The sequence below is a fragment of the Anguilla anguilla genome, chromosome 18, assembly GCF_013347855.1.
Source record: "Anguilla anguilla isolate fAngAng1 chromosome 18, fAngAng1.pri, whole genome shotgun sequence".
NCBI lineage: Eukaryota > Metazoa > Chordata > Actinopteri > Anguilliformes > Anguillidae > Anguilla > Anguilla anguilla.
In genome coordinates this window covers 29,361,074-29,374,243 of record NC_049218.1, presented here as the reverse complement: position 1 = coordinate 29,374,243, position 13,170 = coordinate 29,361,074, and the positions used below count along the sequence as shown (strand labels likewise).

Below are 13,170 nucleotides of genomic sequence, written 5' to 3'. Positions count from 1 at the left end.
GTTTCCCGTGAGGTGAACTCCCATTAACTTACACGTGCGGCACGAAGGTATGAGGAAAGACTACTACACCTGCCTGCTGGCCTGTACACTGTCAAATGTTGAGTGTTAATTCAACTCTAACAGTGTTAAACTAACTCTAACAGCGTTGATTCAATGCTTAATAGATAACATTCGGTCCCACATTCCAGAGTGGGACCAAATGTTATCTGTCAAGAGTTGAATTAACACTGTTAGAGCTGAATTAACACTGTTAGAGCTGAATTAACACTGTTAGAGCTGAATTAACACTGTTAGAGCTGAATTAACACTGTTAGAGCTGAATTGACAACACTGGACATTTGACTGTGTAGCGCATGAGTGTACAGCGGTCATTTGAGCACAATGCCTTTTCCACCATTTTGTTTTTCCATCACATAGATCAGTGTTCAATGGCTAATGGTTACCATGTGCAAGGACTTTAATGTCTAATCACTGCAATGGTTGTAGTATTCAGTGATGGTTAATGTCCGACGACTTCCGTGACTGATGTCGCATTCTAAAGTGTTCATTTGGGAGCTATAAATAAATAGCAGGCATGCCAGTCTCATTGCATAAGTACCAGTTATTACAGAAATGCCAGATTTGCATTTCAATATACCAGACAGCAATAAATTACAGGAAAGAACCCTGCTGTCAAAGCAGATTTAGGTTGGGTGTCTGGGTGTGTCAGTGCAACCTGGCACTGTGGCATTGCGTTGGCATTGTGATCATCTCGATCACGATGTAATTAATGTGCGAGCCGGATATTCGGTGAGTAGACTTCTGAACTGAGCGGCAGGTTCAGTCATTTTGAGTACCGAGCGAGCGGCAGTGTTTTTGAGAGAGAGGGTTACATTTTTCCTTTGCTCTCATTGGCTGAGCCCCCGCTATGCTCGCTATGTTTCGCAAACGCGTCTGCCCTCCCCTCCGGACCTTTAATCCGATTGGAGAACGAAAGCAGCTTCGCGCGCGCAAAACGCATCGAGTTCAGCGAGAAGGAAAGCAACGGAGAAAAAAACTCTTTCTCGCCATCGCAGGTTCGGCTCAGCTGGGCGACCCGCGGGGCCCGTCCGGACCCGGCACCCCCAGCTCCACCCCCGGGACCCCCACGGGAACCTGCAGGGGGAGCGGTGCCTTTGACCCCGCCCTCAGCGGAAGCTGTCCTGGAGCTTTGTGCGGCTCGGCCGACGGTCAGTGCTCTTTCCCAAAACCAGCCTTCCGCACACGTACCGTATGGCCACCGCTAACCAAACCTCCCAATGACCCTGCTCAATCAACGGCATGAACTGCTTTTTAAATACTTATAATGTGTTACATACACCAAAGTTAAAGTGCCCACTGCCGCATAATTTGGTATCGGCCATTAATAATTAATGGTTTTTACATTTTAACCAATCAGCAATGCAAATGTTTAGTGGGCTTCCAATCAGAAATGGACTAGAAGAAAATGTCCAAATGTCCAAGAGTCAGACATCCAGGGAACATATTTAGAAATTACAAACCGGACATCAAAAGACAATTTTATTTTCCTGCATATGAATTTGAAAAGTAAGGAAAAATTACTTTTTCATAAATTAATTCATGAAAAGGTTATTGTACAGGGTCTTGAACAAGGAAGGGAAAGGCACACTGTATATTTGGTACATTTGTACAGTAAATGTATTATGGCAAGCAGACTTCTCACATAACTTAGCTCACTTACACTACATTCGCTGGTAAACTAATAGAGCCATGCTAATTAGCCATAGGTTTGACACGGATTGTCATACTGTGCATTGCTGAACCCGATGTGGCGAAGCACTGAAGTGTCCCCTTTACTCCACAGGGCTGACTCCCAGCTCACCCACCGGCCTCCCCGAGTCCTCCACCTTCCCATCAGCCCCGGGGTCCTGGAGTGACGAGTGCACCATCTGCTACGAGAACGCGGTGGACGCGGTGATCTACTCCTGCGGTCACATGTGCCTGTGCTACACCTGCGGGCTCAAACTGAAGGGGATGCCCCGCCCCTGCTGCCCCATTTGCCGGAGGGCTGTCAAAGACATCATAAAGACCTACCGCAGCTCTTAGGCGCCCAATCAGGGCCCGGGCTCTAAGTCCGGGGCACGCTGCTCAGCCGTTTATGGTGCCTGCAAGGTCACGCAGAGGTCACGACGGGCCCATCTAGGCCTGTGACGCGTCTCGCTGACCCGGTTGTCCAGGAGTTTACGCCAAAACACTCACGCTCTACCTGGAGTGGAACTACATATTATTCCCCACCGAGGATTCAGAAACTGAGGATTCAGGGGATTCAGAAACTGAGGATTCAGGGGATTCAGAAACTGAGGATTCAGGGGATTCAGAAACTGAGGATTCAGAGGATTCAGAAACTGAGGATTCAGAGGATTCAGAAACTTAGGACATGTGTCTGAGGGCAGGACTGACGGGTGGATCCTCAGCCTGTCTGGGAGGGGGCTGGAAAGTAAAGCGGACCTCACTTTTTATGGGTCGATCTTCCGGTTTGTGTCGTGCTAGTGACTCTGGGTGCAGGCGATGTGATCGTACGTTTTCTCCCTTGTAGTTCTGTTTTTCTCCAAAGCTGCTCTAATGCAGTGGGTTATGGCCTTACACAGATTGTAATTAAATGTTTATATTTTTATTTATTTTATTTTTTTCCCCAGAACCACTTGGCCATTGCTTTCCAGGCTGTACGGCTTTACCTCTGCCATTGTGTGTGATTGTGTCCAACGCTAGGACCAGATAACAGGGACCTAAACATGGACTCCACAGAAAAACAACACTATTAGTAAATTCAATTACTGGCATCCGCACCATGGAGCAAAGGTCTGTGTAGACCTGTAGTCAAAGATCAACTTACAGTATGAAATAAAAAGCTTACTTTTTATGTTATATAGTGTTGAAATTATGTTAATTACTATTCTCGTACATGACAAATATGTTCAGATCTGCATGAGCAGAATGTGCAGTGAATTTGTTCCCTCAGTGGGACATTTCTGTTGCACCCCAGATCTTCGGTCAGTTCATTTCAGTTCAGTCAATTCAGCAAATTAATTGAAAATTTCTGTAGAACATTCTGCGCCTTTTTCAGTTTGATTGCTGAATGAACTGAACTGAAATGGTATTGACCCCACCTGTGTTACACACACATTCTTATTCTGTCAGTCATGACTGAGTGTGAGGACACACACACACATGCAAACACACACATACACACACAGACACACACACTTATACACATACACACACTCATGAAAACACACACACATGCACACAGACACACACACTTACATACACACACTCATGCAAACACCCACATACACACACACACACACACACACACAGGAAGCCTCAGCAGTGACAGAAAAAAATGTATGGAAACATCTGGAAATAGGGGTCTATGAGCACCTATGTACAAGTCACCGACACTGATACCAATACCTTATCAGCTCTAAGAATGGCAAGCCGTTAAAATGAGGATTAGATTTGTGTACCAGTAGCAATGCAATGAAGGGAAGTGTTTTAAGAGTCCTGTGAGGTTTGGGCTAATTCCAATTTCCAATTTCAATTCAGGAAATTAAGAGAAATCCAGTTGATGAAGTGAAAAATGGCCGTTAATGTTCTGCAAGGTTTTTTTTCAACTTATGAACTAAATTGACTGAGTTGAGATGGAATTGACCAAAACAGAGTACCTCTGGCCCTTTTTTAATTTATTTATTTTTTTATTCTGGATAAAACGCGTGCACGCTAACATTGTAGAGAGGGGTCAGCAGTCACAAAACCACGCAATAATTTACCCTGTTTTCTGAAAGCGGTGCAGCACCGGGACATCACCGATGCTGGCGCTGAGGGGCTGTGCCGTCGCCGCGCCGTCGCTGCGACAGTCGCCGCGCCGACAGAACGCAGACCCGACCTGTGACGTCATCGGACTCGCCCGATACATAGTCCAGAGACGGCAACGTGCCGCTCCTTCGGTTTAAATTAAATGCTGTTCTCGAGATTTCGACATTGCAGTCTTTCGTGTGGGAAGCCACGTCTCCTGTGGCACCGAAGCTGAGGTAGACTGCCTCCGGGTCAGTATTGTGCCGTCTGATTCACGCTCTTTCGAATAAGTGCATTAGCGATCGCTCTTAAAATGGAGAAGGGATTATCTCTTTCGCACATTTCCACTCAGCCTCTCCACATCTCTGGGGTGGTGTACCCATCCGCTGAGGGCGGCGAACTCTTAAATTTGGCGTGCGTTAAAACCAAATAATGCCAGAGTCTAATGTAAGATGAGCAATACCTTCACAGCACAAATGATCGGTTTTACTGGTGTATTTGGGGTAAGGATATTTAAACAAGCTGTCAGTGTACATATGGGTGTGTAGTTTACATAAACTAGAATTGACAATTCAGTTTATACTGAATGTGGCTACAGTTAATTGAATCTGGAAAAGGAAGCATTCTTTTGTATCAATGAGAAAAGGAGGAATCATTTTTTAGCTCATTCATAAAAAGGTACATGAAGTTACACTTCGATAATAAGCATTGTAATCCATGATCTGAAAATAAGAATAAGAATCATTTAAGAATTATTTTTAGCTATTTATTTAGCTAATATATATTTATTAGCTATATATTTTTGACAATAAAGCACAATTTTAATTGTGGTTGTGCTTTTTTTCAACTCTGATTGGTATCAATGGTGTTGATATTGTTAAATTATCATTTTATTGAGAGGTAAAAGCCATTTTATATCCTTCAAACCTAAATACAGTGAGAACCAAAGGTCTGAGGTCCACCAAGTCCTGTTTTTTTCCATTATTTGTCAAGGAATAATGTAATTATGATACTCCAGTTACACTTCTCATACATTTTTTAGAACAAGCAGAGCTTATTAGGCTGGCTAGACAGGCACCAGATCTGTTTACTTATGTTTTTATAGCATTGTCTTTCTGTCATGTGCAGCACATTGGGCTACAGCCACTGTATGAAATGTGCTATACAAATAAAGATTGATTGATTGATTGAACCCAGTCGAACATCTGGAGGAGCAGCTGAAGAGGGGAAAACCCAAACATCAGCAGATCATCTATGGGAAGTAGTGCTGGGGTGAAATGGAAGATGAGGTGGGAAGTGTTGAGAAAGTGCTGGGGTGAAATGGAAGATGGGGTGGGAAGTGTTGAGAAAGTGCTGGGATGAAATGGAAGATGAGGTGCTGCATAAGATGGTGGAATCAATGCCAAGCAGAGTTACAGCAGTAATCAAGGCGGAAGGTGGACACACCAAGTACTAACAATCTACCTTCAGTAAATACCTACACACGTATTATGAAATAATATTATGAAAATAATACATTCTTGAAAAAGAATTGCAAACAGAGTGTCATGATTGTATTGGCCCTGGACAAATAATGAAAATAATCGGTTCTCGGTAGTGTGCTCTGAGTTTTGGTTCCCACTGTATATAGTCCATTAAATTGCGGTGACAATCGAAAATTGAAGAACAGATCTTGAAAGCTGTATTTACCTGACACCTCTTGGGTGTCATATATCTTCTGAATCTTCAGGTGTGCAGCTTAGTCAAACATGTCTGTGAACATGCCTATACCTTTGTACCTGTGTGGTACTCCATGTGAAGGTACCAGAAATGAAAGTTTCTAATGTTTGCGAGTGTAACCTGAGATTTACCACTGCTGCTTGTAGAATCATCTCAGATTAAGACTTTTTGGTGCCTCAAAGCGTGTAACGGAATCTGTTCATAATTACACTCCTGAGAAGACCTTACTGAAGAGGGTGAAACAGCTTCATGCCATTTAAAATAAAATAGGTTTAGGATTTATTTTACGCTGCTAAGCATGTACTATGTTCCAGTGCCGATGCATGCATTTTCACCAACACACATGTACACATAGAAATGTGATGTGTTTCAAATCGCTAATTACTAACAGAATGTGGTACTTTCAGAAAAGTGTTTTGTAATTAATGCAGTATAGTTTCCCAACAAAATTGTGCCTCTGTCCTGTTAAAGATTGCTCGTTATTTTTTAAAAATGTTTTCTTAATCTACTCAGTAGTTATCCTCTCTACCTATTTTAAGTAATTTTTCCGCATAATGAAATCAATGTTAACCTTTTTTATGCTGGCAAACCTGCAAACATGTTTGGTTCTGAACACAGTGCAAATATATATATATATATATATATATATATATATATATATATATATATATATATATAATTCTGTACAATGTTATGATTATTTATTGTTTTTATGTATCACTGTACAGTATTTATCAGTTTCAAATGTCACAGTGTAATGGGTGAATATAATTGGGGTTTCAGGAGAGACAGAGCTTGGTAGAAGATGAAGAAAAAGGTTCACATTTGTCAGGTTGTCCTGAAGTAATATTTTGAGTTTATCCATTATCATTGTTAATTTCTTTTTCAATCCTGTAAACATTTTGGAGCATTTGTAGATTACAGTCAGTCCTCAATCGTTTAACAGTGGGACCAACACTGCACTAGGATCAAGCCAGTGGCAGTTTATACTGTATTTACAAACCAAAATTCACCAAACTCAGCTGGGTCTGCTGCGACTCCATCGTGCTATGAATTTACGCCGATACTCGTATTTCTCCGTGTGACTCAGCCTTTGTTTATTAAAAAAAACAGCTTTGACCGAAGTGCTTGTAAATCCTGTTTTCTGGTTGACTGAGATAAATGTGTCTGTCAATAAAAGGAGAGGGTTGTGTTTCAGCCATGCTTCACTTAACACGACCTTTGTTTTCTTTTCTTTTTTACTTTTCTATTTTCCTTAAGATTTGAATTTCCAACAATGTCCTGAACTCGCAGAAAAAAGGTGACTTTACCAGCCCCCACCCTGAGAACAAGTCCGGCGGGGACGGTGGGGGGGCTGCCTGGCGGTCCCGTATCTGGAAACTGAAATGCCTGAAGGAATACACAACTGTTACTCACGAGCGCGATGTTTAGCGCCGAGGTATGCAGCGCTGGCTCCGCGCGCAGCATCTGTTATTTAGTGCAGCGCTGCTTGAAGTGTTTTAGATTGTAGCATAACACACACAAAAAACATAAAACAGACCTCCGGGGCCGTTTCTCAAGGAAATATTTCTTTGAAGTGATGCAGGGTACGCTGATGTGTAAAAAATTAGTCCGATAAATCTTTCTCTTGTGTACAAACGCTTTCTAAGCAGACCTCTCTTTGAACCTGCGCTTTTATGAAACATCTACAGCGGAGATTTGACACATTTTTCGCGAGTTGCAGGTTGTGTGTTCTTTGCTGGTTTCCAGGTGATTGTAAATGTGTCGGTCTGAGGTGAGTTGGGGGCTCGTGGGTGACTTGGGGATTTGCGAAATAAATAAAAAATAAAAAAGACAGGGTCTTGACTACTGAAATGTGTGCTTCAATCCAGTAACATGAGCATGGTATTAAATGGCAATGCCCAACAGACAGATATGCCAGGTTTCTGCCAGAACACTTTTAAAAACACTGAGCTATGTTAAAGTCCGTGTATGGGGGAAAAATCTGAAAATCTGGAGTCCATGATATAGTTCCTTACTTTAGCAACTTAAGTTATATTTAGTAGCCCCTCCTTCCAATTTCAGACAGACAGACTCGAAACCCACCTCTTCAGACTGTGTCTTAGTTCCCCTCCCTTCCTCACCCTTGAACCTTCTGTACTAGTTCAGGTTCTGGTAATTTTTTAGGTTTTAGGTTTTCTTGTTAGGGCTTTTTTATTCATTTACATCCATACACATTCAGGATTAGAATTTTGGTTCTAGTTTTGCATAGTTAATTTCCATGAATTGCTTCAGTGATGTTATATGTTCGTGTAGATCTGAGAATGTTCCAAACCAGGCCTGCGCTCTTACTCATAAATCAGGCGCATGCGCTCCTGTTCTCTCACATGATGAGTCGCTCTGGGTAAGATCATCAGCTAACTTAATGTAATGTAATATAATGCACTGTGGGTTTAAATATATGGGTTAATGTTTGGTTTTAAATTACGCTAACTCTGCCATCAAAGATACAGAAACTTTTATTGAACTCTCTGATATGTTCAAACCTAGTGTGTTTTGATTGAAGCCACCCTGTATACATTCTGTTCTCATTGTGTAAATCGCAGGCCTAATGCATGAGACTTGGCAGCTATGATTCGCGCAGTATACGGGGTGCTTTCAGTCAAACACACTGGGTCCTTTTGCTGGAAACTAGCATCGGTTTTATGTGGAGCCAGATTAAAACCATGAAGCAATGTAGTCCCAACTGCCACGCGCTAATCAGCACATCTGGTCTCCTGTGCATCGCAGTTAGTGTGCTTTAAATGCTAACGACCAGGTTCTATGAGAGACTAGCATCTTGGTTTAATCAGAAAAAGAACTGACTGTCACGTCTCCTTGTTCTTTATCTACGTCATGCCACACCTGTGTAACTGGTGCTAGCGCGTGCAGACGTGTGCTTCAGTGGATGCGGTCTTCTTTTGGTATGGGTGCGGTACGTATTTTGTTTTCCTGCAGTAAATGTTCTGTTTTCAGGTCACACCTCTTATTGTCTCTTGGATTTTTGTCCCCGATGAGAGTAATGCAGAACCGTATTAGCATAATGACAGTTTAACTGAATATTAAAATTTAAATGTAAAAAATTGGCATTTGGTTTCATTGCATATGCCCTGAAGTGCTCGATTTAAACTAGGGCGGAGTGTACGCAATACAGGAGATGGTTTTATTTTGCTGTATTTATTTTTGCTTGTTTTAAAGGCTCATCGAATATGAAACCATCCAAAATATGAAAACCTAAATTTTTTGAGTGTTGCCACAGCTCAGGAAAAAAATTTGAAAATTATGTCATTTGGCACGTTGTAGCCTACTGAGACTGACAAGCCTACAGTGAAGTCAGCTTGTCTGTGTTTACATATTTGCTTGCGTTCTAGATGACTAAAATGAAAGCGTGAGTCTGTGGTTTCATTTTTTCAATTAATATAAATCCATGTAACGTAGAAAAACCGCTTAAGTGGCTGATGCATATGCGGACCAAATCTGTCAATTACGACAGATTTGGCAAATTAATGCATAACTCAAAATGCCTATTTAAATTGATGGATGTTGGTAGATCATACACTGCCACCTAGTGGATATCACTAAATATAATTTGTACCAAAATTGAGTAATAACAATCCAGCCATAGCAGGCGGTAAATACAATTAGTTTGTTTAAGGATTTGAGGACTGCTACATCGCCCATAGAATAGTGAAAAGGGTCAAATATGACAGGATTGAGATACAGTAGTTAATCATTTCATATGGATTTTTCTTATGCCTACGTGTTTTCTGTCTGCATTGCGCGCAAACTAAGCTCATTAATCAAAATGAACGAACTATCAACGTGTTAGTCTACTTGTTATTTCTGATGGTTTCCTCAGACAACAACTATCACTTCACAATGCGACGAGGTGCCCAAACGGAGCCATGGAGAGAGCCAGTGGTAAGGTGAACTTGTCCTTGTTCCTTCAGACGCCTCGTTCTCAGACCGTAGTGGTGGCGCGCAGACTGCCTGATCTGTGTGGCTGCGTGGCACGCTTTTCAGCTAGCTGTGGGCGACTTAACAGTTCTAAAATCCTTAAACATAAACTCATTTTATTTACTGCCTGCTGTGACTGGATTGTTATTACTTAATTTTAGTACAAATTATATTTTGTATTATTAAAGGGGGTATTTGCACCTGTTACACTTTTTGTATCTCTTTCTGTGGGTGTGGTCAGGGCCATCATCACTGTTGGTTTTTATTATTATGATTATTGCAGTATTTATTATGATTTACGTATTAATAGTAAGGACTGTATATACATAGCTTTTAGCTCCTACAAGACTATCTGTGTGTAGGTTTGGTGCGTCTTAAACAGTGGCAATACCGTGTAATTTGGCCTACGTTTTGTTAAGATGGTGTCATTTGATAGCTAACCGCAAGCTTTTCGAAGATTAATTCAAAGTTCTCCAACAACCACGAAAGCGCATGAACTTTCCAATACTGCCAGAAGTTTAGTTCAGCAATTTCTGAAGCAATTGAGAATTAAAATGAATAATTCAGATTGGTAACCTGTCTGTTAATGACTTCAGAAGTTATAGGCCCAAATCAATTATTTAATTTCATGGTTTCAATTATCAGCCTATCAAAATTGCTTAAAGGAAACTTCAATTTTTTTTTAATTTTGGAGTTTCTGAATATAGCAGAAATTGAGAAACCCCGAAATTATTGAGTTAATTTCTATAGAATCTCCAGTGTTTTATAAAACAGATTATCCCGGGACATTATTTGACAGTCCTCTATAACATCCTTTGCACAGTAGTAACTAAACCAAAAGAAAAAGACAAGCCAAGTGAACTGCGCGAGGGCCAGTTTCTTTTACCTGTGAAGGATTTTGGTCTGAGCATTCGTCCATCTCCAAACACATGAACTCCTTCGGTTCCTGAAGCAATCGGAAAACCCGCCTAAAAGCTCCAAATAAATGAATAAATAATGACTGGTCCATCTACGCTGAATGATTTTTGTCATGGAAATTGCATTCTTTGAGAAGATTATTGGGATTTAAATCAAGTGCTGTATGTTAGTGCTTGCCTATTTTGGACATTGGTGTTCTGGGAAATAAAACTTCATCGAATTTAGCCAGTTAACATCTTTATGAACATTAAATGCATGTAAAAACGTGAATAAATCATTTGAACTCCATTCTGTCTCAAAATAGACCATATTAGTCCATTTCAGATGTGTCCTTTCATTTTAACTAGCCTAATTATGTTTCCAATTATCCTTTTCACATAGGGATAGTTATAATATTCTGTAGCCTGCTTCTGAAATGAGCTCTTCACTATGGACTATGGAGTTTAATTTTCACTCCTATTGTCTTCCTTCAACCCATAAGGGTGCAGGAAGAGAAATGTTATTTTCATGAATCTGCTGAATATACAGGACACAGTTAAAATTATAACTGCTATCTGAGGTAGCTTCTTAATGGTATCAAAGCTAAGTGAACTGCCCATGTTCCCCTCCTCAGCCTTACAGTTACAGCACAGACTGCTGCTGCGATGCCATGCTAATACAGCTTAGCGCAGGCCACGTTTACCTCAGCATCCTGTGCCTTTCATCAAGACTACCTTCAAGTGCAGTAAGACAACCACACACACACACCCACACACACACGCACAATGCTGTCTTATGACTCACCAGTACTGATTTCAGATAATCCTCACAGCTTGTTAAGACTTAAACACTTAGGCTATTTGAAAAAAACTTCTTTAAGGGTCTCAAAGTTTCATTAACTTCGCCCATCTGTCATTTTAGGAGAGAAATTACAAACATGTTCCAGTGGTGAAATCCCCCTCTTCTCAGCAGTGCATACTCAACCGGGCTGATTTTAAGCTGGGTGAATGACACTGAGTAATCATTACTTAAATACAGAGTTTCAGATTTAAGCACTGCTTAACTGACAGTGTGACAGAGTGCAGAATGTGTACACTCTTCAATTAGGACTGGATGCAGTCTGTCATTCTCAGTGAATTCCTAACAACACACAGCATGCTCGCAAACCGTCTCTAAACACTCACTCTCATAGTCTCATATATCCATCCATCCATCATCTATAGTATACCTGCTTAACCTGGGCTGGGTCGCAGGGGAGGTAGAGCCTATCCCAGCACGCACTGGGAAAGTCTCATATAGTCATTCCCAAAATGACAAAATTCCCTCTAACATATGATCTACAAACCACGCACAAAAACTGCCTGTTTTCCCTTTGAAGCGTCCACAATCTTGTCCAGCCAATCTCAATCTACTGATGGAAGTGGCCATTTTGCCATTGTAACCCTCCTGAGAGATAACAGAGCACAACAGGTCCAGTACTCTCACAGGGAGGGATGCAACTGAGCAAACAGGCCAAGCCTCTCCAAAGACCAGATTAATTTATATAAAACAATTATGAAACCATTGAAAACTTCTCATTCAGCCGTTCTTGGATGAACAGCACAGCACAGCACAGCGTGACTTCTGTCAACACTGCGTTATCATCTGCAATCCAGTGTTGCAAAACAAAACATGGATCTTTATTTGAAAAAAAGAGAACTTCCACCACAGTGTGAAGCAGGATTGTCTGAATTACCCAGTGAACATTCTTGTGGTGAAAAGTCAGTAAAGAGTTGATGAAACTACATTTGGTGAAAACCTACATTTTAAAAGGGAGTTTTCTAAAGTTTACCAGGACATAGCCTGGCTATATCTGGATAAAACCATAGCTATATTTGGGCTAACTTAGTCCATTCATGTCGAAATGTCTCAAATAAGATTTCCACCCCCTCAACGTCTAGACTCTGGGTTTTCTCGCTGGGTAAATACCCGAAATGCAACTGCAAAAATGGAAATTCCGGTTTCCACCCGGACTTGCTGTTTCCTGAAGTGCCAAAGGGGAATGAGCCTTTAAGACAGCCTGTGGAGACTTTACTGCATGAGACACTTCAATCAGGGCAAGCTCTTTCAGCTGTGTAACCTTTTCAATAACCCCAAACACTGAAACCTAGCGTACGCTTCTGTACACTGTAAATGCAATGCACCTTATCCAACGGACAAGCTTTTAGAAAATGAGGCATTCTGTTTGTCTTTATAATTCCCATTCTCAGAATATAAATAAAAAGCATTTGCCCCAGGTCATTTTTATGATAATAATGAATCTCAGTGTACAATGAGCTGCACGCAATAGAACAGGAGTAGGATTCGTCTAATTTTGGAGGCTCAGAGCTAGGGCCCAGGGGCCTCATTTATAAAAATGTTCTTAGATTTATACTTGAACTTAGCCTTAAGATCATTTCCGACGGTGTGCTTACGTTCGATTCATAAAGGATACTGAGCATAAAAAACCTTGCTTACGCAGGTTCTGAGAAGCCCATTTGTAACTTATGCACCTGTGATCTATAAATCTCAAATTAACTGAACGTGCCTGAACGTGCCTTACAATCAGCGATTTCCCCTTATATAATTCTAGCACAAATGTGGGTTTAGTCAGGAATAACCATGGACCAAAAGAGAAAAGCAAACTTTTTGGAAGATCATCATGCGCAAAAAAGCCATTCCGGTCTCTGAAAACTCTCCCTTCTATAAGCACGGTTTTCAATGTCT

At 41.1% G+C, this 13,170-nt stretch overlaps 1 protein-coding gene across 2 annotated transcripts in view; it reads left to right on the top strand.

The window, feature by feature from the left end:
* The window catches only part of LOC118218476 (E3 ubiquitin-protein ligase NEURL1-like), a 77,216-nt gene extending 70,445 nt beyond the window's left edge, over window positions 1-6,771 (top strand). For both annotated transcript variants that reach the window (XM_035401152.1, XM_035401153.1), the window contains exons 5-6: window positions 1,056-1,208; window positions 1,844-6,771. In XM_035401152.1, the coding sequence (XP_035257043.1) occupies window positions 1,056-1,208; window positions 1,844-2,085 (395 nt within the window). In that variant the 3' untranslated portion in view covers window positions 2,086-6,771. The remainder of the gene's footprint in view (window positions 1-1,055; window positions 1,209-1,843) is intronic.
* The last annotated feature ends 6,399 nt before the right edge of the window (window positions 6,772-13,170 follow it).